This window comes from Andrographis paniculata, unplaced genomic scaffold (genome assembly GCF_009805555.1).
Source record: "Andrographis paniculata isolate CXL003 unplaced genomic scaffold, ASM980555v1 Contig60END, whole genome shotgun sequence".
In the NCBI taxonomy this organism is placed as follows: domain Eukaryota; kingdom Viridiplantae; phylum Streptophyta; class Magnoliopsida; order Lamiales; family Acanthaceae; genus Andrographis; species Andrographis paniculata.
In genome coordinates, this window is record NW_026137596.1 from 4,109,321 (window position 1) to 4,134,576 (window position 25,256).

Genomic DNA, 25,256 nt, shown 5'->3' on the forward strand with positions numbered 1-25,256 from the left:
TGCGTTTGTTTTGTGAGATATTTGGAAAATAATTTTTTTTTTATGTGAAATATAGGAAATTAGGTATGAAATATAAAAATAATAAATATGTATAGCGTATTAATTTTTTTGGGAAAAAAGTGTAAAAAAAACTTTGAAAAAAACAAATAGATACATTTAAATTCTGCTCTAAGAGTCTATTTACTTTTTGCATGTTAATATTTGAATATTAATTATTATATCAGAACGTAGTAAAAATTAAGAAAAAATTACAAAAAGCCATCGGTGTCTTATAATACTAATATAATGACATTTGAACAAAAAACTATATAAATATAAAGATATTTTTAATATTAAGTATAATGACGCAAAAAGTAAATGTAACCCTTAGAGGTGGACGAAGGGAGTATAATATTTTTTATTTTGTAGAAAATAAAATTTTGTATAATATAAATAAATAAAATTTATTTATTTATAATTGATATAAATTAAATTTTATTAATAAAATAAATAATTTTGAATGTAAATAAAAATATTTATTCATTGAATAAAAAAATAAAAATAGAAGATATTTGATGAGGCGTTATTCGCCGATTGCGCTCTAGATAAATAATGTAAAAATTTGCATCCATTATTCATTGAGTGCGTTCTAAATAAGCCTCCGGCAAAACCTAATTTTATTCTTTTTAAATATATATATTCTTATAAACTATTATGAATTATAAATTGTGTGTTCTTTTAAATTTTGATTTTACTTTTTATTTTTGTTTGGATTTTTTTTTTATGTAATAATTTTCTAAAAGATAATAATAATTTATTATCAGAAAATCACAATTATTACATAATTTTCTTTTAAAAAAAAACAAACCAAATAAACAAGAGCATATAGGTGTGTATCTTAGTAATAAAATTTAAAATTAAAATTATTATTTGATATACTATATATCATTTTTAATATAATGTAAAAATATTAATGAGATGATATAATATATGTAGACAAAAACTTGTGTTATTTTTAATAAATATAAAATTTGTACAAATTATATTTGATTTAGATTTAAAGCGGGTCTTAATGAGTCATTTGATTCTCCTTCCGGGTCAATTTGTTTTCCAACTTAATTTTCTATGGCTTCTTTGATTCGAAGATATTTGGTCTTCGGTTTGATTTTGCCGGACTTTGGAGGGCTTTGGTCTCCGTGCAGGCGATTTGATCGTCGGCTTTGGATTTTATGTCCTCTTTGGACGATCCGAGACTTTAATCTTTGATTTAGATTTGCCACATTTTGGAGGACTTTGATCTCCATGTGGTCGATTTGATCGCTGGTTTTGGATTTGATGTGTTCTTTGAATGATCTGAAGTTTTGATCTTTGGTTTAACTTCGCCATCTTTTAGAGGACTTTGGTCTTCGTGTGGGCGATTTGATCGTCGGCTTTGGATTTGATGTCCTCTTTGAACGATCTGAGGCTTTGATTTTTAGTTTGGTTTCGCTGCTTTTGAAGAGCTTTGGTCTCCGTGTGGGCATTTGATCGTCGGATTTGAATTTGATGTCTTCTTTGGATGATCCGTGACTTTGATCTTTGAGAAGGTGGATTTGGTGCTCCATAACACTTTTGGCAGCATGTTCCTTTGACTTTTGGATCGAAAAGAGTCTGGTTGATGCTTTGGTGAAGAACGCGATGAACACCTCCAAACTTTGGAATGAACTTTGGATTTCTTCCTTAGCTTTGATGGATTCTTCAACGGCTTTTGGAGCTTTGATCCTTGAAGAGGTGAATTTGGTGCTCCATAACATTTTGGCAGCGTGTCCCTTTGACTTTTGGATCGAAGAGTGTCTGATTGATGCTTTAGTGAAGAACGCAATGAACACTTTAAAGCTTTGGGATGAACTTTGGATGCTCTTCCTTGACTTTGATGGATTCTTCAACGGCTTTTGGAGCTTTAATCCTTGAAGAGGTGCATTTGGTGTTCCATAACACTTTTGGCGGCGTGTTCCTTTGACTTTTGGATCGAAGAGAGCCGAGTTGATGCTTTGGTGAAGAACGCGATGAACACCTCGAATCTTTGAGAAAAACTTTGAAGATCTTCCCTTGGCTTTGACAAATTCCTCAACAGCTTTGGAAGTTTTGATCCTTCTTCTGGCTTAGGCATACGACAAAGAACATTAACTCCATCGATTCGTCAACCAATATTGAATCATTTGTCAAAATTAGTGACTTTCGACGAAAAACGCTTCAAAGGACACGAAGAATTTAAAGAACAATAGAAAGAGTCTAGAAACTTACCCCTTTGTTTGAATATTCGATGTAACTTAAGTGTCTCAAATGAACTGACCATGGCCTCGACTTCCTTTTTTAATGGTGCCCCATGGCACGTTCTAATTGGCCAACAGAAAGATTTTATAATCTTTCATTTTCCATCAGATGTCGTTTTATATTTCTGAAGGATTTGATTGCGTGTCTTTCTTTATTGCCAAGATCTTTATATTATTGTCTTTTTCGAAAGATATTAATTTATATACTTCATTTATTGACACGATTAATTTATTTTGCTGTCAAATTTTTGATGGTTCTATTTATGCACTTAATATTTGTACGATATCTTATATTTTATGCAGATTTTTTCATTAATGGTTGATATTTATTTCATTGGAATTTTATTTTCTTTCAAAATACATGATATTTAATTGAATTTAGAGATATATTTTTAGTGTCTCCAATATATATATACTATATATTATGAATCATATCGATTAGTTTATATATATATATATATATATATATAGTATTTTAGTGTTTGTAGTTTTAATATAACTTTACAATTTCTTGTTGAGATGATAACTTTACAATTTCTTGTTGAGATGGTGTGTTTTTTTAAGTTTTTACTCATTATTTTACTTTTCATCATTTATTTAAGAATATCAAATTAAATATCTATTTTTATTTTTTATAGTGTACTTTTATATTTAAAAGATAACATTAAAAAACTTATTTATATTACAATATATAATAATTTCAATTCAAAATTTTACTATTCGAATTACAAACACAAAATACAAACCCTCAAAAGAATACACGTATTTTATAATTTGTAAATTTTTTATTAATAGTAATAAAAAATTATAAAAACATTTTGAAGAATTGTGATATTGCTTACTTGAAGTAATATATATATTAGTATAAAAAATAGAATATTTAAAAATTAATATGAAAGTATTATAAAAAAAATTAATGAAAATATAATGAAGAAGTAATAAAATTATAAATATATTATAGATAAATTTTACAAATAAACATGACATAATTTACAATTCAATATGTACAACTTGAATTTAAATTAGACCTACAAATAATTGAGGTTTAACTATTACAAAGTCAACAAGTAATAAATATGACTTGGGCGAAACATGTTTAATAATAAATATGATTTTAATGTTTTGTTCTAAAGTTTATTAATAATAATTAAAACTCTAATTTTTGCCAATACGCAGCATGTAATTCAATTCTTTAGTTCAAGTTGAACTTAGGTCTTCCCATTGACATTATTATTATTATTATTATTGTTGATGTATTTTTTTAATAAATAAAAAGTAAAATTCAAAGATATGGAAAATATCTTTAAATTTGATTAATTAGCGTCTGAAATTAGGAATCTCTAAACACTGTACAGTACATAAGATAATTAACTGGAAAACAAAAATACTGAAAATTTAAAGTGGTGATCCCCGAATCTGACTTTACTTTGTTGAAGTTGATTGAAGATGATTTCTCCCGAAAAATCCAAATCCTTAAATATCCCTTGAGAAACAGTACTAGAAACCGCCGCCCAAACGGTTACAATGTCTCTTTTTCAACCGTCTGCTAACCCTTCTCCTCCTGACACGTGTTCTCAACCGACCACAGTATCATTCTCACTTAACTCCCTGGACCGACCGCAGACTTTCCGCCTCCTTGGCCCGACTGCAAATCTTCCACCTTATTTGGTCTGGTCACAAACCTCCCGACCTAAAGACCATCTGACTTATTGGTCCAGCCGCAGACCTCCCGACTTACAGACCATCCGACTTATTGGTCCAACCGCAAACCTCCCGACTTAAAGACCATCCGACCTGCAGACCTCCCGACCTGAGGATCTTCCGACCTGCGGACTATCCGTCCTGGGGACTTTCCGACCTACGGACTTCCCGATCTGAGGACCGTCCGACCTGCGGACTTTCCGTCCTGAGGACTTTCCGACCTGAGGACCTTCCGACCTGATGACTTCTCGACCTGATGACCTTCCAACCTGATGACTTCCAGACCTGAGGACTTCCCGACCTGAGGACTTTCCGACCCGCTGTTTCCTTAGAAATATATCCATTTTACCTGTGTTTCCCACAGTGCCCCTCGGCCAGTTCAATCGACTCGATTGCTAGGCCCATTTTTCTTTTTTCCTTGGGCTTTTAAACCTAATTCTAAATTTCATACGTAACAACTTGCCCGCTGCCAAAGGACTTTCAAACGCCATTTCTCAATCGTCGTTTGGAAGTTCACAAATCACAACCCTACTGAGAAATTACCTTGGCAACTGCTCCTGATCCCACAAAACCTTTCTTTCTTTAAAACCCTTTGGTAGATCATAATCTCTACAATTCTAGCCATGGCGAATCAATGCATCCCTACACTCCCTGTTGACGGATCATTCCCTAAAACTGCTCTTGTGTCGACGAAAATACGCACTCCAACTGTTCGTCCATATTGCACAACTGCCGAAGACTTCAACCGAATGAGAGAAATTCTAGAGGCAAAGAATCTGCTGGCGATCAACAACCCCAACTACAACGCCACTCGCCTCCATGACAACATCAAAACGCACTTGACGGACCCCAATGATCCATATCGTACCTGGTACCAACGAGTAGCAGAACATTACCAGGAGTAATGGAAAACTCAACAAATCGACCAAGCCATACGTCTATCAACTCTCCCATGTCATTTACATGAGAAAGTTCTCCTGGCCATGGCGGCGTTATAGCATCATGAGGTTTGTACCTTTCTTCTTCCAACAGCCCCCATCGGCCCCACTCTCATAGACGTGGCCATGATCACCCATCTGCCAATTGTTGGGGAAGACCCTGTAATGGGTACCCTAGATGGGCAGGAGCCCAACTCAGACCACTTGGGCTGGTCTCTGACAGACGTGAAATAATGGGGCTGGACTAAATTCCTAATAGACCAACAAGGAGCAGACGGGACCCCTGTAATCGACCGAGAACACACAGTCTTTCTGCTCTTTTTGCTCTGTAAGTATGTTGTAGTTTCCCCTTCGAAATGTGTCCTCCCTTCTCATCTTGATCTTGCTATACACATAGCCTCGGGTCGATTCTTTTCATTAGGCACCATTTTCATTGTCAATCTCTTTGAAGGCTATCCAGGGTTAGTGTCTGCCTTACTGATAAAGATGGTAAAAAATTAGACACTGCTGCGTCGGGTCATTTTTGGTTCCTGGAACTATGGTTCCGTCTCTATTTTCCCGACGCCTTCCAACTTGGTCATCCTCCTGTTGCCCCTACACTTGAGAAGTCTCTAGAAGTAGCCCTGAACTGTATTTGTTTAGGCCGTAATAACCTCAAAACTCATTTTGACAGCTCTATTTATAATGTATAAAATGAATAAATTTATTAAAAATAGAAAATAATTATCTTTTATGAGATAAAAAAAAACAAAGGATCATCTTTGACAGGACCGATGGAATATATTTTTGTAAAAGTTAAAAATATTTGTGTATATAATTATTTTTATTATAATAGAAAAATTAATCCTAAAGAAAATAATAAAATGAGTAATTGAATTGGGACGGAGGAGTATTTTTGATAAAAAAAAAAAAAAAAAAAAACTTTGTATGTTTTATGTTTTTTTTGCATAATTCTCCCTAAATATTATAAAAATAATTACTATATAAATTATATTTTTTCGTTAACTTAATTTGTCTATTTTTTCTATTTTCTTTCATATCATATAGTTTGTTCTTTTATTTCTGAAAATATAATTATACATTTTAATTACATTTAAAAATTTATAATTTATAATTTATAATTTTAATTAAACTATTTATATTAATCTACTCCCTCCGTCCCGGTTCAAAGTTGTTGTTTATTTTTTGCACGTAGATTCTTGAATATTAGTATTATAATGAGTTATAGTGAAAAAGACAAAAATGCCCCTTTTAGTATTGTGTAATATAAAAATAATGACATTTGTGTAATATAGTGTAAGTTTGAAGGATATTTATTGTGTTAGGTAGGTAGTACAACTAGTAAATTAGGAAATGATAACCTTGTTTTGGGACGGACGAAATTAGAAAATGACAACTTTTCAATGGAACGGAGAGAGTATAATTATTTTTATTAAATCATATAATTTTCACTAATACACTTTTTACTTACTTGTTAATTATACAATACCTGAAACTCAATGCCTAAGATAAATGAAATAAATTAGCTGAGACGGAGGGAGTACAATATAATCCCTCGTACTTCTAAGGTTTACATATTTATAGTTCCATCCGTCCAATTGAAAGATTTATATGTTTTTTTTAGTAACTGAGGACCTTATTACTAACTATTAATATTTTTTATATTTATTTACTATCTTACCTTTACTTAAAAAAAATATAAAGACAATTTAGTCTTTACACTGTTTTTGTATATTTCTTACGAAAATATACTTTATCATCCCAATTCAAATTACTATTTTTACTATTTTTGTCCGCTCCACTTCAAAGTACAAATTTCATATATACTACATATATAATTATTTTTTACATAAAATTAAAGGGCAAAAATGTCAAAATTTCTTACATACTTCGATTAACTAATAAAATACTGCTTCCTCTGTCCCAAAAGTATAGTCTTATTGTGTTGTACACAAGATTTAAAAAATATTGATATTATATTGGTAGTTGATAAAAAGTAAGGATAAACGATTTTTTTGCCCTTGTGAGTATATTATCGTAAAAAGTAGTGACAATTGTGTAATAATAATAATAATAAAGTAGAGATAATTTTATAGTGATATAATTATTTATGAAAATAAGACAATTGTTTTAAGACAGATAAAAATAGTAAATAAGATTATTGTATTGGGACGACTAAATTATTAATTTCTTAATATGTTTTTGTATCCGAGTACAAAAAATAAATATAAATATTAAAATTGGAACCATTGACACCCAAAACAGCAAGAAATCCAATTGAACCCAAAACAACGAGTACAGCTAAAACACAAATCTGGACATTAAAATGTTTCTTTACAAACCATACCAAAAATGTAATTAAACCTCGTCCCATGATCTTCTTCCATTTTACCATCACTACAATAATTATTACTTATAAACCAATAGTAGTAATAAAATACAAACAAACATCTCTGACCCTGTCCTCTAATAAATGCTTTCTATGATGTGATATCAGCTGAGACTGTCACACACTCCACCACAAATTTCCCACGCCGCTCAACGCCGGAAGATCTGAGCCGCTAATCTCAAAGGACCCACAATCTTCTACGGCAAAGATCTATCCGGTCTCGAACTCCCGGACCTCCATATCATACTCGTCCCTTTCCCATTCCCCCAGCAAATCAACCAGTTGCAGACTCGCAGATCTTGAATCCAATCGACGACATACAGCTCTTTCATCTCTGCCATGTTTGCGCAACCAAAGATCCGAAGCTAGAATCCGTTCATCACGAATCAGAAATGGCGATATCATCGATGATTCCCAATTTCTGGAAAGAAAAGAAAAACGCGTTCGCACTCGTCTTCTTCCTCCTGCTCATTTTCCTCACTTACCTTCTAATCTCCGACTCCGAGTTTCTAACCGAGCCGGTCTCCTTCGTCTCCGATCAGCGCTCGTCTCTTCCCGGCGGTCCACCAAACGGCGGCGTTTTGCTCAACAATAGCTCGGGAATCGCCAATTCAACCGTAACTGCCAACGAAACTAATGTCGGTGGGGCCGTCGACTACTCCGGTGCGGTCGGTGACGACGACGACGACCGCGTGGTCGGGGTGGAGTGGGAGCTCTGCAAGGGATCGTCGGCGGTGGATTACATACCGTGCTTGGATAACTCGGAGGCGATTAAGAAGCTGCCGTCGCGCAGGCACATGGAGCACCGGGAGAGGCACTGCCCCGATCCGAGTCCGAGATGCTTGGTTCCGTTGCCCGCCGGATATCGAGCTCCGGTGGCGTGGCCGAAGAGCAGGGATATGGTGAGATGACTGGTTCCTTCGGTGGTAAGGTTTTGTATATTTCAGTGTGCATACAAGGTGTTTGTTGAAATGTCTGTTAAGAGTTCGATGAACTTGTTCTGAACTTCAGATAATTCATGGATTTAGGAACTTCGATGTTGAGATTACACCACTGAATTGAACTGATTACTTGATTCAATTTGTTTTTGTGTTTATGCATTGATCGATGTGGTTATGTGGAGACGATGAATTTGGATGTTTGGATGTTCAATTTCTTGATTGGATAAGTATTGCAGATATGGTACAACAATGTTCCTCACCCAAAGCTCGTCGAATATAAGAAAGACCAGCATTGGGTGGTGAAATCAGGCGACTATTTCGTCTTCCCAGGCGGCGGGACGCAGTTCAAGAATGGAGTCGACGAGTACATTAACTCCCTCGTGAAGGTAGTTAGTTCAATACATCTGATTTTTAGATATAGAGCTTGTGCAAATGCATATGAGTCGAATGGTTTCATTTGCGAGATTCACGGTTTCTTACAATTTACTGCTCGATTTGATTCGTGCCCTCTTGTTTAGAATACGATATTTAGGGATTCCATGTCTTGATCGTGGTTTTGATTATGCTTTGAATCTAATTTGCCATTTATATGAGGTTTCGTGTTATACATTGAGCATTGAGCTTTTGAGTTCATATTGGACTGAGCCCGTTTGATGTATTTTTTTAGTTTATTTGAATAGACTTTAGAGATATGTAATCTAGGTTAATCTGTATCAAAAATTAGTATATGTAATATGTAACCTACCATCCTCAATAAATCTGTTCTTCGTTTCTGTCCATGGATGTAGCAAACACGTTGTTGGTGAATTACGTAGATCTGTGTCTTCTTTACGTTTCTATCTGTTATTCGATCATTAATCATAATTCGTTACAACACAGGCTTTACCGGAAATTGAGTTGGGGAAGAAAATGCGGGTGATTCTTGATGTTGGTTGTGGCGTTGCGAGCTTTGGCGGTGCAATGATGGAGAGAAATGTCCTCACGATGTCGTTTGCCCCAAAAGATGAACACGAGGCTCAAATACAATTTGCCCTCGAACGAGGAATCCCGGCTACGCTCTCGGTGATCGGAACGCAAAAGCTGCCGTTCCCGGACAATTCTTACGATCTTATTCACTGTGCTCGTTGTCGGGTCCATTGGGACGGCGACGGTATGGCTCACCCCACACAATACTCGTCTCGATTATCGTCGAATGTTCTATACTCATTCGATGCTATTGCAGGTGGGAAACCGTTGATGGAGCTGAACAGAATTCTCCGGCCCGGAGGATATTTCGTATGGTCAGCGACGCCGGTTTATAAAAACAACGAAAGAGATCAGAATGTCTGGAAATGTTAGTATTCTCCCACTGATGATTTTCGTCGCCTAATCGACTGACTTGACATTGCGAGACATTCGATTTCTTTTGCAGCTATGGTGGCTCTGACAAAATCGATCTGCTGGGAGACGGTGGAGAAGACGTTTTTTGAATCATCCCAAATCGGCGTCGTCGTTTATCAGAAACCTTCGTTGTCCGCCTGCTATCAGAGCCGAGAAAAGAAGGATCCGCCGCTATGCGAATCCGGAAACAAGCGAAATAGCTCATGGTATAAAATGTCGTCGATTTGATCCTATTTTATCGTCGTCGTATGAATCGTTTACCAAATCACGCTAGGTATGCGCCGCTCGACGATTGCCTCGCGCCTCTTCCCGAAGACTCCAACATATGGCCGCCGCCCTGGCCAAAACGTCTCACCGAACAACCCAGAAGCCTCCCGGCACAACCGGATGCTGCAGAAGCTTTTAGAGGCGTTACCCGGCACTGGTCTGCGCTCGTCTCGGAGGTTTATCAAGGCGGCATCGACGTAAATTGGTCGAGCGTGAGAAACGTTATGGACATGAACGCAGGCTACGGAGGGTTTGTACACTCTGATTAATTTGAATCGAAGGATTTACGGCGAAAATTGATTTCTTGCTTTTTTGGCATTTCGCCGCAGATTCGCGGCTGCGCTCATAAACCTCCCCGTGTGGGTGATGAACGTCGTCCCTATCCACGAACCGGATACTCTTCCCGTCATCTTCGACAGAGGGATGATCGGCGTATACCACGATTGGTGCGAATCTTTCAACACATACCCTCGGACCTACGATCTTCTTCACTCGAGCTTCCTTCTTGGGAATGTGTCGAAAAGGTACGTGTTTTTTATGTTTATGATTTGACTCGAATAAGAGCGAGCTGTGGATAATCGAATCTGCGTTTCTCAGATGCGATCTGGTAGAAGTGGCCGCGGAAATGGACAGGATATTGAGACCGGGCGGGTACGTGGTGGTTCAAGACACGCTGGACGTCGCGGTGAGGCTGAAGCCGATTTTGAAATCCCTTCACTGGGACGTCGGAGTTTATCGGGACAAGTTTCTGGTTTGCCGGAAAGGGTTTTGGCGGCCGCCGGCGGGGAACTGAAGATGAAGGGTGAAGATGAAGGAAGTGTATGTATAGTGAGGTATGTCTTTTGTAACTTAATATTCATATTGTGTTCGTAGTTTTTGCGCGAACAGGGGAGAGTTATGTTTTGAGGAACAAGAACAATATACCACACGAACAATTATTTCGATTTTGTTACACACGTGGGGGGGGGGGGGTTTTCACATTGTGTTTCGTATTACTGTATTTTTATTTTTTTTTAGATACGAGAAGTTGAGTTGGTAAAGTTAAAAACAAGATAAATCGCATAATATATATATATATATATTTATTTATTTTTCGTTTTAATATAGATAAATGTGTTTTATACATATTTTAATTTAATATAAGAAATTTCGTAGGATAAATAGTATAAAAAGCTGAGGGGATAGTTGGTAAAAAATGACATGCACGGGTTTGTTCGTTTGAAGAATTTTATCATCAAAATTTTACTATTCATCCAAAATTTTTCCCCCAAAAAAATCAAATCAAACACCTATTTTTTATTTTTTATATTATACTAAAAATCAATTTTACATTCAAAACATCACATCACACATGTTTATATCACATCATACAATTATTCAAATTCAAAATTTTTTCTATTCAAATGCCAACTCAAAATTCAAACCCCCAAACAAACACACCCGTGGTGAAAATTAATTTATTTTTTTATTTATCCGAAAGTATTGGTCGGTGTGGACGACTGGCAGGCGATAACGACAATTCAACGACGAAGTGGACGCTGGAGGACGATATGAGAATCGGACGATGCGATGATTGTGGAAGGAATCGAAAAAATGAATTTCGCACAGTTTTGTCCAGATGGATTGATTTACAAATTGCAACGTGTGAAATTATTCGCAAATTTTAAAAAAATAAAAAAATAAATTAGCTTTCGCCGCATGTTATATTTTTATTGGATGGAATAAAGGAATATGAAGAGTTTTGGAATCACGATCTCCTTCGTATAAAAAGTATTATAAATTTATCTTAAAAATAAATAATTTTATTCGGTTGAGAAAACCTCGTAAAACTCTCTCATGATCGGTGGTTACCAAGTAACGATTAGATGGCTATTCTTCGGCCAATTAAGAGCAAATATGGAGTGCAAAAAGCCTTCTAAATAGAATGTGTTCATACAGGTGTGTGGGGTTGGATTCATGACTTTCAAATCCCCGACCTCTCAGGTCACCTGCCACGTATGATTAGTCTAGTGTGATTTGTCAGTTGAACCGTCGTTATTCATAATTTATTTATAATAAATAATTTTATCTTTCCATAATTTTATTACTTTTAATTTAACAAACAACAATAATATCACTATTATTTTTATTTATTTTTCAATAATTTTTTATCAGTTATTTAATAATTTTTTAATAATAATTTTATTTTACTTTTTGCCTATATCATTTAACATTAAAATGTTACTATTATTATGCATAATTTTACAAGAGGAAGGTGGAGATGGAGAGATTATTACTCCATACAAACATAAGACCCACAAGTAGAACAAATCAAACATCCATCACCAAGCCCTCTAATGCACCTTCAAACACACACAAACCTCCATGAAAACGCCATGGAAACCTAATCAAACAGCTGCAGAACCTCCACAGGGATTCGTCGTCGTATCGCTCGCGATCGACCCATCTCTCGCATAAACCCGGCGCCGGTAGCATCCCGCCCGATCCCTCTCTTCATACCTATGATAAGTCGTCGCCGGCCCCGACGCCGCCCCTCTGCATTGCTGCATGTTGTCATAATCCTTCGACCACTGCCCCCTCACCTTCCTCCCCTCCACCCGATTCTCCAGCCTCGCCATTGTCGCCGGAAATTCGCTTGTTACTGAACGGAGATAATACTTTGCCTCTGCCTCCATGTTTGAGCTTTCCATACTCTGAAATTTCCCTTTGGTTATTGTCCTCATTTCCACCTGCACTTTCAGCAGCTTCTCCTTCCCCTGGCGGTTGAACTCCACCGTGTTGTCCACCACCAGTTTGTGCTCCACCGCTGCCGTGAAATTGCCGCCGCTGTACGACACCCAGCCTTTGAACTCACACAGCCTGTTGCTCTGCACCACCGCCCTGCCGTCCAGCCATCGGAACTGCTCGCTGCGTTGCACTCGAGTTTTAGGATTTCTGTACCTGATTCCGCCAGCGAGAACATTTGTCGACTTATGATCCTGCCATAGATGCAGATTTGCATCCACTAGCCAATACGAAATCGCGTCGGTTACCTGAATCTGGAACGTGTGGCTCCTCGAATCGAGCAATTTGCTGAGGATTGGAGTTAGTTCGAGCTGGTATGAAGGCAGATCGAATGCGCCGATCGGAGCCAGAGGCTTCCAGAAGAAAGGATTGATCCCTCCGGAATATATCACCGGCAATGGAATCACTGATCCGACGGAGAAACCGTCGATCTTCACCTCGATTTCGCGGTAGGCTCCGTTTCCCCTTTCTGTGAGCAAATGATTCTTCGCGATGTAGGAATTGGGCGGATTTGAGTACCAGGACTCGTCGTTTCCGTGGAAGGAAACGTAAATCTCGATCACAGCTCTGTATGTGTTTGCAGGAACTTGAATCTGTTCGTTAATGGCGTCGGATTCACTCTCAATTTTGAACCAAAATCCTTCGCCTCCACTTGCGGAGATAGGAACAATCAAATCCGCTGGATTTTCGTTCAAACTGAAGGCATCCTCCAAATTCGAAACCTCCATAGACATCGGAAAATCGAAGGTATCATCGGCGTTACTAATTCCGGCACCGTTATAGTACATAAAAGTGAGATTCAGCAGGTAAACGCCGTCATTAACGCCGTTAACGGCGTTCTCGAGCATAACCGCCAAGCTAATGTTTGATTTCTGGAGGAGAGAGGAGTATCTAGAAACATCCTTTCGTACATTCCAGAATATTCCGTCCGACGTAGGGTTAGGCGTGCTGGTACGGAGGAGCTCCGCGCCGGAGAGCCAGACGGCGGCAATCTGGTCCGACTGCGAGCCGTTACAGGAAGCTGAGAGTTGCAGAACCGCGCGCGACCAGGTGCAGTCAGTAGGAGGGGAGTAGTCGGCGACGGTGGCGGGGAGGCCGACGGTGTTGCCGAAGCTGTGGGAGAGAAGAGGAAGCGTGCATGAAGGAATGAGCGAATCGAAGGGGAGAGGGCGTGAGACTTCGATTGACTCCGGCGATGGCTGCTGCGCGGCGCTCCATGAGTAATCGGAGAAGTAAAAGTGGCGGCTCCGCGGCGGCAGTGCGGCGGCGGAGGAGCGGTGAAGGAGGAGGAAGAGGAGGAGGAGAGGGCGTAGACACATGGTGAAGTACAGTAGAGTAGAGAATTTCCTGAAAATTTAGGTTACTGATAAGATGGCAAACAATTTATGAAAGAAAAGGTGTTTTTCCTTTAAGATTTTAATTTGATTTTAATTTTGAATAATAAAATAGCTACTCTAATATTTTAAATGTAAAAAAAATTAAAATATTAAAATTTGGTAAAAAAAACTCACAATTAAACAGATCCTAAATATTTTATTATTAAGATTATTTTTTTCTAAAATGAATTAGATATTATATTTTATAAAAATAATATGTATATACATTTTATAGAAATCATAAGAATTTGGAGTAAAGAAAATAAATTCAAGAAATAAACTAAACTTGGTTTGTTTGGGCAAATTAATTTTTTTTTTATACTATTTTTAATATAATATATTTATATATATTACTCTCTTATAAAAATTAATATTCAATACAAAATATTATTTTTTTTTTTATAATATTCATACAATACATTAAAAAAAATTAAAAAAACACTTTAAATTAAAACACTGAGCAAAACTAATAATTCCATTTTTTTTTTACTTTATTAAGGAAATTGTTTACATTTGATTAGGAAAGATTTTATCTTATGTGCTTGTTCATTAGCAAGATTATGATAATTGACCTCTTTTATTAATATATATATTTAAAGTAATAATATTTAACTAGTTAATAATAATAATGAATTATAATATTATTTTTTATATAACTAACATTGATAATTTTAAAATAAATTTAAGATAAAAAATCAATCCATTTAATATCACTTTCTTTCATTTTTAATCCTATACTTAAAAATTAATCAAAACTAGTTTCATTCAATCAAATTTTTATCAACTTTAGTCATTTCCGTCACAATGTAGGCTCAACATTAATTGGTGCGGCAATTGATTTAAAAGAAACATGGGCGAACACGCCCGTGTTCAAATAGTAAAGAAAAAATACAGGCAACAACGAAAGTTGAATAAAATAAATTAAGAAAGCCAGTGGCGCCGTCGTGCTCACCGCTTTATACTCGTACATTATCCATAGAATCTTTAGATATTTTTAATGAGTTTTTGAACAAAAATAACCGCTTTATCTTAGAGACGGCGTAGGCGTGGGATGGAACAATCAAATGTCGTGTGAGTTCCTTATGATTTCTTCAATAGGTAGCTACAAAGTAATCTTATTTCATATCTATATATTTATTTGTTTTTTGCATAGAGTTTTAAAAATATTGGTGTTATAGTGGAATATTGTATAAATAAAGTAAAAAAGACTAAAATAATCTTATTAGTATTATGTGATATAAATGTAATGTTATTTGTGTACTATATTGTAAGTTGAAAAAATATTTGTAATGTTAAGTAGAAAGTATAATTACTAAAAAGATAAAATAAATATTTTGTTATGGAACGAATCAAATAAAAAAATAGATATATTGTTCATGGACGACGGGAGTATCAAAATATCTGAAAAGAGACATTGTCATGTATATATATTGTTCAATCTCATAGCACCACAAGAATTTTAAGGCGAATTGATGGTTACCGGGATGAGTATAAATATCGAATGAAAATGCTAATAGCTTCAGGGGAATAGAATCAGTCGCCGTCTGCAATCCCGCCGATTCGATCTCTTCAACATAGCATCTGATTTGGAGGAGAAGAAACACGGGCGTGTTTACTGCTGCTTGTTTGAACGTGAAAACGTAAGCACGGCCGTGTTTATTTGAAATTAATCAATACATTAGCGTCTATTACCTTTACATCAATGCACTCCCTTGGATTGTGAAGAAAAGGACTAAAATTAATGAAAAATTACTTGAATAAGATTAGTTTTGATTATTATTATTATTATTATTTTTTTTTGTATGGACCGAAAGTGATAATAATATAATTAAATAGCACTACTTTTTTTTTTCTCTAAATTTAATATATATGATTAAAAAAAATTAGAATATGTATTTAAATATTTTAAAAATTATATGATAATAAAAAAATACATACGATATGAATATCAATTTGTAAAGAATACAATTTTCTATGATACAATTAAATAAAAAAAATACGCTTATTTATTTATAATTGATATAATTAATTTTATATAGGATAAACTATTTTTTAGTCCTCTGATCCACTTTATCGTTTTAGAATTTTAAGTGGATCATCTCTGAAAATAGTTTCGTAAGTAAAACTTTTTTGCTAAAATGGTCCTCCATTGCTAACGTGGCGTTGCCGCAGTTGACATCGCCACGTAGATGCCATGTCGGATGACTATTTTAACGAAAAAATTTTACTTGCAAGACTATATTCAAACATTATCCATTTAAAGTCCTAAAAATGATAAAGGAGATTATTTACGATACTAAAAATAGTTTACCAAGACATTTTGTAAAAAAAAAAAAACATGTGTCGTTAATGTGGCATCTACATGGCGATGACATGTCAATCGCGTTAGCGCCATGTCAGCAATGGCGGGCCAACGTGACGAGTCCGCCACCGGAGGATCATTTTATCGAAAAAATTTTACGTACAAGACTATTTTCTAACATATTCCATTTAAAATCCTAAAATGATAAAGATGGTCTGCTAACCGTTTACCTTTTAATAGAAAATGTGGAGTTTTAAATATTTATTAAAAAATATTTGTCTTTTATGAGACACAAAAATAAAAGAGTTTTGAGTGGATCCTACATGATGTATTATGTTATATACTATGTAGTTAATTAAGTTGATTTATAGTATTTATTAAATATATTTAAATTTAATAAATTTTATTTAAAATAAAAAGATGTCAGACAAATAAATATGAAAAATGTGTTAATTATTGTGAGGATGATAAATAGCTTTCATTTTCATTTTAATCAATAGCTTTGTACCTATCTTAAAAATAAGTCGTGTCAGTGCTAATTGAAAATTTGAATTTAAGGATAATTAAATTAACAAAGAAAATTGAAAGGTGTGGATGTGTGCGTGTGACTAACATGTCCAATAATTCTCTATCACATGCAACAAAAATAATTAAATAAAATTATAGGTGGGCAAAATTATAAAGGTGTTGAATAACAATGTGTACGGTCATATTATTGTACTTTTGTTTTTGTATTAAGGGTGTGTTTGTTCGGGAATTCTACCCCAAATGCACTATTTATTCCAATTTTTTTTTCAAAAAATATATTAAATTAAATATCTATTTTTTTTATATTATATTAAAAATTAATTTTATATTCAAAATATCTATTTATATCACATCATATAATTATTTAAATTAAAAAATTTTATTATTCAAATTCCAAATCCCCAAACAAATACACCCTATGTATTATTCCTATGTATGATTACGATGGAATAGCTCTATTTGGTTATATATATATATATATATGTTGTTGGTATGGTATCCAAAGATGAATCAATGATTCTTAAATATATGCTTCCTCTGTCCCATCTAATATATGTGTATTATTGTAGACACAGAAATTTAGGTAAAATATAATTAGTAAGTAATTAAAAGTGTATTAGTAAAAATAATTATTATTTAGTAAAAATAATTATAGATTAAGATTAAACTAAGTAAATAGTTTAATTAAAATTAAAAAAAAATTATAAAATTATAATTTAAAATGCGATTAAAGTGCATAATTATATTTCCAAAAATAGAAAAGACAAATTATGTGGACAGACGAATATAAAAAATAGGCACAAATTATGTGGGACAGAAGGAGCATTTTGAAATCATTTTGATGTTTTTAATCATTTCGAAATTAATAAAAATTTGTACGAAAAGTATGTATTAAATAGGATGAGTTCTAAGATTTTGGATATGTATACATATGAATAATGTAATATAAAATTGAAGATATCATTGAATTGAAATGGGTGAGTATTCATTGGCATTTATTATGGGTCCGTATTTTTTTAAATATATGTATATATATAAGTTTTTTTTTCTTTTCTTTTTTTTTTTTTTGGTTTGAATTTAAATTTTGAATAATAAAATTTGAATGAAATAACTATTTTATATGATATAAATAGTTATTAGTATGATATTATAAATATAATTTTTTTTAATATAATATAAAATAAAAAATGGTAAACTATTCTTTTAGTGATGTATTTAACCTATTTATCATTTTAAGATTTTAATGGATCATTTTTTAAAATAGTCTCATAAATACAAAATTTTTGTTAAAATAGTCGGTGTCGGACTCGCCAAGTTGGCCCACCGTTGTTGACGTGGCGCTGATGCGGCTGACGTATCATCGTCACGTAAATGCGACGTCAGTGACGCATTGAATTTTTTTTTTTTTAAATTTTATAAAATGTCTTGGTAAACTATTTTTTTTAGTATCGTATATGACATCTTTTATCATTTTTAGGAGATTTAAATGGATTATGTCTGAAAATAGTCATCCGACGTGACATTTACATGACGATAATATGTCAGCCGCGTCAGCACCGCATTGGCACGGCTGGCCACTGTAACGAGTTCGGCACCGGATGATCATTTTAGTGAAAAATTTTTACTTACGAGACTATTTTCAAACATGTTCCACTTGAAGTCTTAAAATAATAAAGAGGTCAAATACACAACTAAAAAAACAGTTTATCCAATAAGAAATGTGTAATTTCGAATGTATTTGTTTGTGAAATTTTAGCTATGATTTTAGTATTTTAATTATTTCCCCTAAAATTATTGAATGACGAATTATATATTTATTTTTTATTTATTATATCATAAATAAATTTTTATTTATATTCAAAATACTACATATTTGTTTGTTTTGTTAAAAAAACAACACATATTTTTTTAAAAAAATAATATATTATACCTACTTATTATTTTTATTATTACAGACACAATAATGAGTAAGTATAATATATTAATTCTTTTTTTATAAATAGTAATCAATTTACCATAATTTTCTTATTTACTTTATTATTTTTATTAATTATTTAATAATTTTCTAATAATATTTTTAATTTATCATTTCATTTTATATTAAAATATTATTTTTTCTATTCCGACTTAAATATCTTTTTACCATTTTCATCCGGATGATAAATTTTATTCACATTATTTATTCTTTTTATATTTGAAAAATTACTATATTTTTATTGTAAAATAATATAATAAAAATTTGGATAAGATATAATTGAATAACAATTAAGATTGAATATAATTTTTATTTTTAATATTGAAAAACATAAAATTAGTAAGTAATAGAAATATAATAAATACTACTTCCTTCATCGTACAAATATGTGCTCATTTGACCGGGTACGAGTTTTAATAAAAGTGAGTAATAATAATTACATTTTTATTTTATAGTAAAAAAATATAAAAGTGTAATAATTTTTTATTTAAAAAAGAAATAAAAATATTTTTTTTATGACAATTCAAAAAATAAAATGAACATAGATTTGAATCAATAAAGGAGTATATTCTACCTACATTTTCTCTCACTCTTTAAAGTGTCATAATTTGATTTTTTGGAACAGGTTTTACTTGACCATTAGTTGTTATTTTTAGATTAATTAAGTTGACTAGTTAATTAATTGTTTTAGGTGTTTATATTAAAACATTTGGTAAAAAATATTTGATATTAATAATTTTTATAAATGAAATAAAAATTCAAATTCAATTTATGTATTTACAAAAAAAAAAAAAAAAATTATATAGAACAATTAATATTTTCAATTGTCATGAATTTATAAAATTAAAATTAGAACCTAATTGAAAAATAGATATACTAAAATAATACTGATCGATAAGTTTTCCATTTAACCCCTTGCGCGGGAATTAAGATAATTAGGTTTATAAATATATATTGTAATAAAATAATAATAATAATAATAATAATAATAATAATAATAATAATAATAATAAAATTAAGTATTTTAATATTTAGTTAAAAGTTATGTTTACTTTAAAAGAATAATAAAAAGTTTTAATTTAGACAAACAAAAATAATACTCTTTACCTTTTGCATCATTGTACTTAACGTTAAAAATATCTTTATATTTGTATAATTTTTTATACAAATTTCATTATATTAGCATTATAAGACACTAATAAAAATATTTTTGCAATTTTTTCTTATTTTGTAATACGTTTTGATATAATAATTAATATCCAAAGATTAAGGCGCAAAAAATAAAAGAATACCGAGGGAGTAAAATAAAAAGTTCAGCAGAGTACAATAAAAAAAAAGGCAAAATAAGGCAACATTGTGTTTGTTTGGGGATTTAGATTTTAAATTGAGATTTGAATAGTAAAAATTTTGAATTTGAATAGTCGTGTGATGTAAATAGATGTTGATGTAATGTTTTAAATGTAGTGTAATATAAAAATTAAAAAATAAGTATTTAATTTGATATTTTTGGGACAAAAATGAAATAAATAATACATTTAAAATCCAATCCACCAAACAAACACACCCAAATATGAAACATTGTATTTATTAGTTTTTTCAAAACTAATTTTTTTCACTTTTATAAGTTATTTGAAAATACTAGTTTACTAAACCGGTTGACCATAAAAAAAAAAATAAAAAAATAAAAAAATAAAAAATTAATAAGTTAAAAGCAGTTAAATAAAGCTATTTATTGTTGAAAAGTTAATATTGTGAACAAATATGGTTAATAATAATAATAATAATAATAATAATAATAATAATAATGTGCTACAATCTCACCCCATGAGTGTCATGTAAAATATTGTATCAATTTATTAGACACATTATATTTATTGTTAAAGAGTTAATAGTGTAAACAAATATGGTTAATAATAATAATAATAATAATAATAATAATAATAATAATAATAATAATAATAATAATAATAATAATGTGTTACAATCTCGCCCCATGAATATCATTTAATATTGGAACAACTTATTAGACATATAGTATTTGTAGTGAAAGAGTTAATAGTGTGAACAAATATGGTTATTATTAATAATAATAATAATAATAATAATAATAATAATAACAACGTGTTACAATCTCACCCCTAATGTAAAATATTTTAACAACTTATTAGATACATAATATTTGTTGTTGAAGAGTTAATAGTGTGAACAAATATAGTTATCAATAATAATAATAATGTGTTACAATCTTACCCCATGAGTGTCACGTAAAATATTGTAACAACTTATTAGACACGTAATATTTGTTGTTGAAGAGTTAATAGTGTGAACAAATATGGTTTAATAATAATAATAATAATAATAATAATAATAATAATGTGTTACAATCTCACCTCATGAGTGTCATGTAAAATATTGTAACAACTTATTAGATACATAGTATTTGTTGTTGAAGAGTCAATAGTGTGAACAAATATGATTAATAATAATAATAATAATAATAATAATAATAATAATAATAATAATGTGTTACAATATTACCTAATGAGTGTCATATAAAATATTGTAACAATTTATTAGATACATAGTATTTGTCGTTGAAGAGTCAATAGTGTGAACAAATATGGTTAATAATAATAATAATGTGTTACAATCTTACCCCATGAGTGTCATGTAAAATATTGTAACAACTTATTAGATACATAATATTTGTTGTTGAAGAGTCAATAGTGTAAACAAATATGGTTAATAATAATAATAATAATAATAATAATAATAATAATAATAATAATAATAATGTGTTACAATCTCACCCATGAATGTCATGTAAAATATTGTAACAACTTATTAGATACATATTATTTATTGTTGAAGAGTCAATAGTGTGAACAAATATGGTTAATAATAATAATCTCACCCAACGAGTGTCATGTAAAATATTGTAACGACTTATTAGACACATAGTATTTGTATTAAAGAATTAACAGTGTGAACAAATATATTTAATAATAATAATAATAATGTGTTACAATCTTACCCATAAGTGTCATGTAAAATATTGTAACAACTTATTAGACAATAGTATTTGTTGTTAGTCAATAGTGTAAACAAATATGGTTAATAATAATAATAATATATAACAATCTCACCCAACGAGTGTCATGTAAAATATTGTAACAACTTATTAGACACATAATAATGATAATAATAATAATAATAATAATAATAATAATGTGTTACAATATTACCCCATGAGTGTCCTATTTTGTAACAATTTATTAGACAAATAGTATTTGTTGTTGAAAAGTCAATAGTCTGAACAAATATGGTTAATAATAATAATAATAATGTGTTACAATTTCACTCATGAGTGTAATGTAAAATATTGTAACAACTTATTAGAAACATAGTATTTTTGGTTGAAGAGTTAATAGTGTGAAAAAATATGATTATTGTTGAAACAGGACTTGATTTTGCGGTCTACCTAATTAATAACAAATAAACTTAGAATTTATGGTGTTTTGGGATGCTTCTAAATAGACACTATGGTTCTTAGTCGGATGACATAATTGTAAATTTCTGAATCAGTATAATAAAATCTATTCGGTTCTTGCCCGTGGCATAGGTTACACACCGTCACCGAATCCCGTAAAATCTCTGTCTTCTTTCTTTTTCGTTTTTCGTTTTCTCGTAACAGTTTTCAATAATAATAATAATAATAATAATAATAATAATATGTTACAATGTGTCGTATAAAATATTATAACATCTTATTAGCACAGTATTTCACAATAAGCTCATAAACTAAAAGTTGAAGAAGTTTCTCTTTCACTATAGAATAAAGCAACCTCTAAGATTTGATCCAACCTATCTTATTAAACTTACCAAAGATTATATACTAAACAGGCATAAAAAGAGCCAACTTTTTATCTAAAACATTCAAGAACCAAGCAGTGATTCCACAAAATCTTTCCCACACAAACAACACCAAACCATTACTCCTAAAACCAAACACACAACAAAAAAAGGCATTCAAATGTTCATAAAAAGAAAAAGAGCTGAAGAAGGGAAGAGATCATTACCAAACTTAAGCTCCATTCTCATCTCATGAAGCAGCAACAACTGCACAGACAAGATACTCGGTGTCGCTCTTGATCGAGCCATCTTCAGCAAGAACATCACGGCTATAGCAACCAAAACTATCCTTGATTTCATACGTTTGATGCGTGCTCGATGCACCAGATATCACATTACAATCCTCCACAAACATCCACCCGTTCGATTTCTGAGTGTTGGTTAGACTGCTCTTAAACGTGCCATTCTTCCTCTCCTCCTCCATTGAATTCTCCAGCTTTGTGATCATCAAGTAGTCATCTGATCCTGATCCGGGCAGGCTGGTTATTGTCATTTCGAGAGGGTACTTCTTCTCCACTTCGACGTAGGAAATGATCTGCCCTGCATCAGACTTTAGGGTCACTTTACTAGTCATCTTTACTTCATGGTCGATGTCCTTTACTGTTCCATTGCTCTTCAGCTTTATCTCATTCTCGAGCTTCACCTTGCTGGTAACAATGGTGGTGATATTTCCAGCACTCGAATTCACCCACCCTGAGACCTCGATTTTCCTCGTCCCCTCAACCTCAAACTTCCCATCCAGCTGCTGGAACTTAGACTCGCGCTCGATCTCAGATTTGCTCGGATCGCCGGGGCTAATTACCCCAGCCTGAACCTTGTCCACTTTAGTATCTAACCATAAATGCAGATTTGCATCGACTAGCCAGAATGATAGAGCATCAGAGACCCCAAGCCCTAAATAGTGCACTTTCTCATCAAGCAATGTGCCTAGAAATGGAGTCAATTCGATTTCATAAGAAGGAATATCAAAAGCCCCAATTGAAACCAGAGGTTCCCAGAACAATGGATTGATTCCTCCTGCGTAGATTACAGGAAATGGAATCAATGATCCAGCAACATTGTTATCAATTCTTACTACGACTTCTCGATACGCTCCGTTGCCTCTTTTTGTAGGCAAATGATTCAACTGTATGTAGGAATCAGGGAGGTTCGAGTACCAGAACTCATCGTATCCATGGAATGAAGCATATACCTCAATTACAGCTCTGTACGTGTTTGGTGGAATTTTGATTCCATGGTAGATGGCGTCGTGTTGGCTCTGGATTTTGAACCAAAATCCTTCCTCTCCGCTTGCAGATATGGGGATAATCAAATCGGCAGGATTTTCATCCATTTCCAAAGAGTAATTCTCTGGGATTGATACAGGCTGGAGCTCTCCTAATTCCCTAATCATTGCCTTCCGATTTGGCGAAAACAGAGATAACGGAGAGTTAACGGAGACGGCGGTTTCGTTGGTAGCAACGTCGTAGAACAGAACGGTGAGATTCAGATGGTACACGCCATTAACGACGTTCTCCAGCATAACCGACAGAGTGAGATTCGATTTCCGGAGGAGAGAGGAGTATCTCGTAACATCCTTCCGAACATTCCAGACTGCTTCGTTAGAAGTCGACTCCGGGGGACTGGTGCGGAGAATCTCCGCGCCGGAGAGCCAAACGGCGGCGATTCGGTCGCGCTGAGATCCGTTCGCCGCGGCGGAGAGATGCAACACGGCGCGTGACCACCTGCAATTCAGAGGATGCGAATAGGTAGTATTGGTCGGAGCGCGGTAGGCGGAACAGTTTCCGAAGCTGTGCGAGAGGATCTGCAGCGTGCATGACGGAGTGAGGGAGTCGGTGGATAGAGGACGCGCGATCTCGACGTATTCTCGCGGCGGTTCGGAGGACCGGCGGAGGCGACTTTTGGTGAAATCGGAATGGTGGTGCGGTAGCGATGAAGCGGCGGAGAGCGGAAGTAGGATGAGGAGGAGGAGGAGCAGAGAAGGATGCATCGCGGCGGAGGACGGTCGCCGGCGACAGCTGCGGCGGTTTTGGAGGGTGCAGGTTTGACTGAAGGAAGGAGAAGTAAATTAATGGCGCCCCACGTAGAGAGTGAGATTCAGAGAGACAAACGCTGGCACTTATGGCCGGACAGTATTTTATTTTATTTTATAATAGACTAATATATTAATCATTTTTTTTTTCTAACATGAAAATTTCAAAAGCTGCAGGAGAAATTTCCGTTCTGCAAGTCTTATATCTTCGTATTAGCATTTTTATTAAGTTTTATTACTCTCGGTTGCGGTGCAAGTTAGTTTATATTTTATATTAAAAATATTTTTATATTTAAATAATTTATCTATAAATAAAATTGTATTAATATTATAAAAGTCTAATAAATCTATATGGCAGATGACGTGGTATGTATATTGATATATTTATAATTTATATAAAATGTAAATATTATTTTAATAGTAATATGTAATTATTCATA

At 33.1% G+C, this 25,256-nt stretch overlaps 3 protein-coding genes across 3 annotated transcripts; 1 reads left to right on the forward strand and 2 right to left on the reverse strand.

Annotated features, from left to right (window-relative positions):
* The first annotated feature begins 7,469 nt into the window (after positions 1–7,469).
* LOC127260042 (probable methyltransferase PMT23) lies at positions 7,470–10,969 on the forward strand. The gene is made up of 8 exons (XM_051287685.1): positions 7,470–8,221; positions 8,497–8,646; positions 9,140–9,410; positions 9,483–9,593; positions 9,672–9,846; positions 9,915–10,157; positions 10,237–10,431; positions 10,505–10,969. The coding sequence occupies exons 1-8, from the start codon at positions 7,712–7,714 to the stop codon at positions 10,698–10,700; spliced, it is 1,851 nt and encodes a 616-aa protein (XP_051143642.1). The 5' UTR covers positions 7,470–7,711; the 3' UTR covers positions 10,701–10,969.
* A 1,143-nt stretch (positions 10,970–12,112) lies between these two features.
* On the reverse strand, positions 12,113–14,078 carry LOC127260165 (peptide-N4-(N-acetyl-beta-glucosaminyl)asparagine amidase A-like). The gene has a single exon (XM_051287857.1). It carries the CDS (start codon positions 14,008–14,010, stop codon positions 12,295–12,297), a length of 1,716 nt encoding a protein of 571 aa, XP_051143814.1. The 5' UTR covers positions 14,011–14,078; the 3' UTR covers positions 12,113–12,294.
* Positions 14,079–22,605: 8,527 nt separating this feature from the next.
* LOC127260116 (peptide-N4-(N-acetyl-beta-glucosaminyl)asparagine amidase A-like) lies at positions 22,606–24,916 on the reverse strand. Its single transcript, XM_051287793.1, has one exon. The coding sequence runs from the start codon at positions 24,772–24,774 to the stop codon at positions 22,975–22,977; it is 1,800 nt and encodes a 599-aa protein (XP_051143750.1). The 5' UTR covers positions 24,775–24,916; the 3' UTR covers positions 22,606–22,974.
* Positions 24,917–25,256: the final 340 nt, after the last annotated feature.

What these genes read in the sequence shown, in the direction of transcription:
- LOC127260116 (XM_051287793.1), bottom strand. Translation starts at nt 24,774, where the DNA reads ATGCATCCTTCTCTGCTCCTCCTCCTCCTCATCCTACTTCCGCTCTCC.
- LOC127260042 (XM_051287685.1), top strand. Translation starts at nt 7,712, where the DNA reads ATGGCGATATCATCGATGATTCCCAATTTCTGGAAAGAAAAGAAAAAC. An exon ending in ACATTAACTCCCTCGTGAAG is followed by an intron (nt 8,647 to 9,139) that starts GTAGTTAGTTCA and finishes GTTACAACACAG; the next exon opens with GCTTTACCGGAAATTGAGTT. An exon ending in GGTCCATTGGGACGGCGACG is followed by an intron (nt 9,411 to 9,482) that starts GTATGGCTCACC and finishes ATGCTATTGCAG; the next exon opens with GTGGGAAACCGTTGATGGAG.
- LOC127260165 (XM_051287857.1), bottom strand. Translation starts at nt 14,010, where the DNA reads ATGTGTCTACGCCCTCTCCTCCTCCTCTTCCTCCTCCTTCACCGCTCC.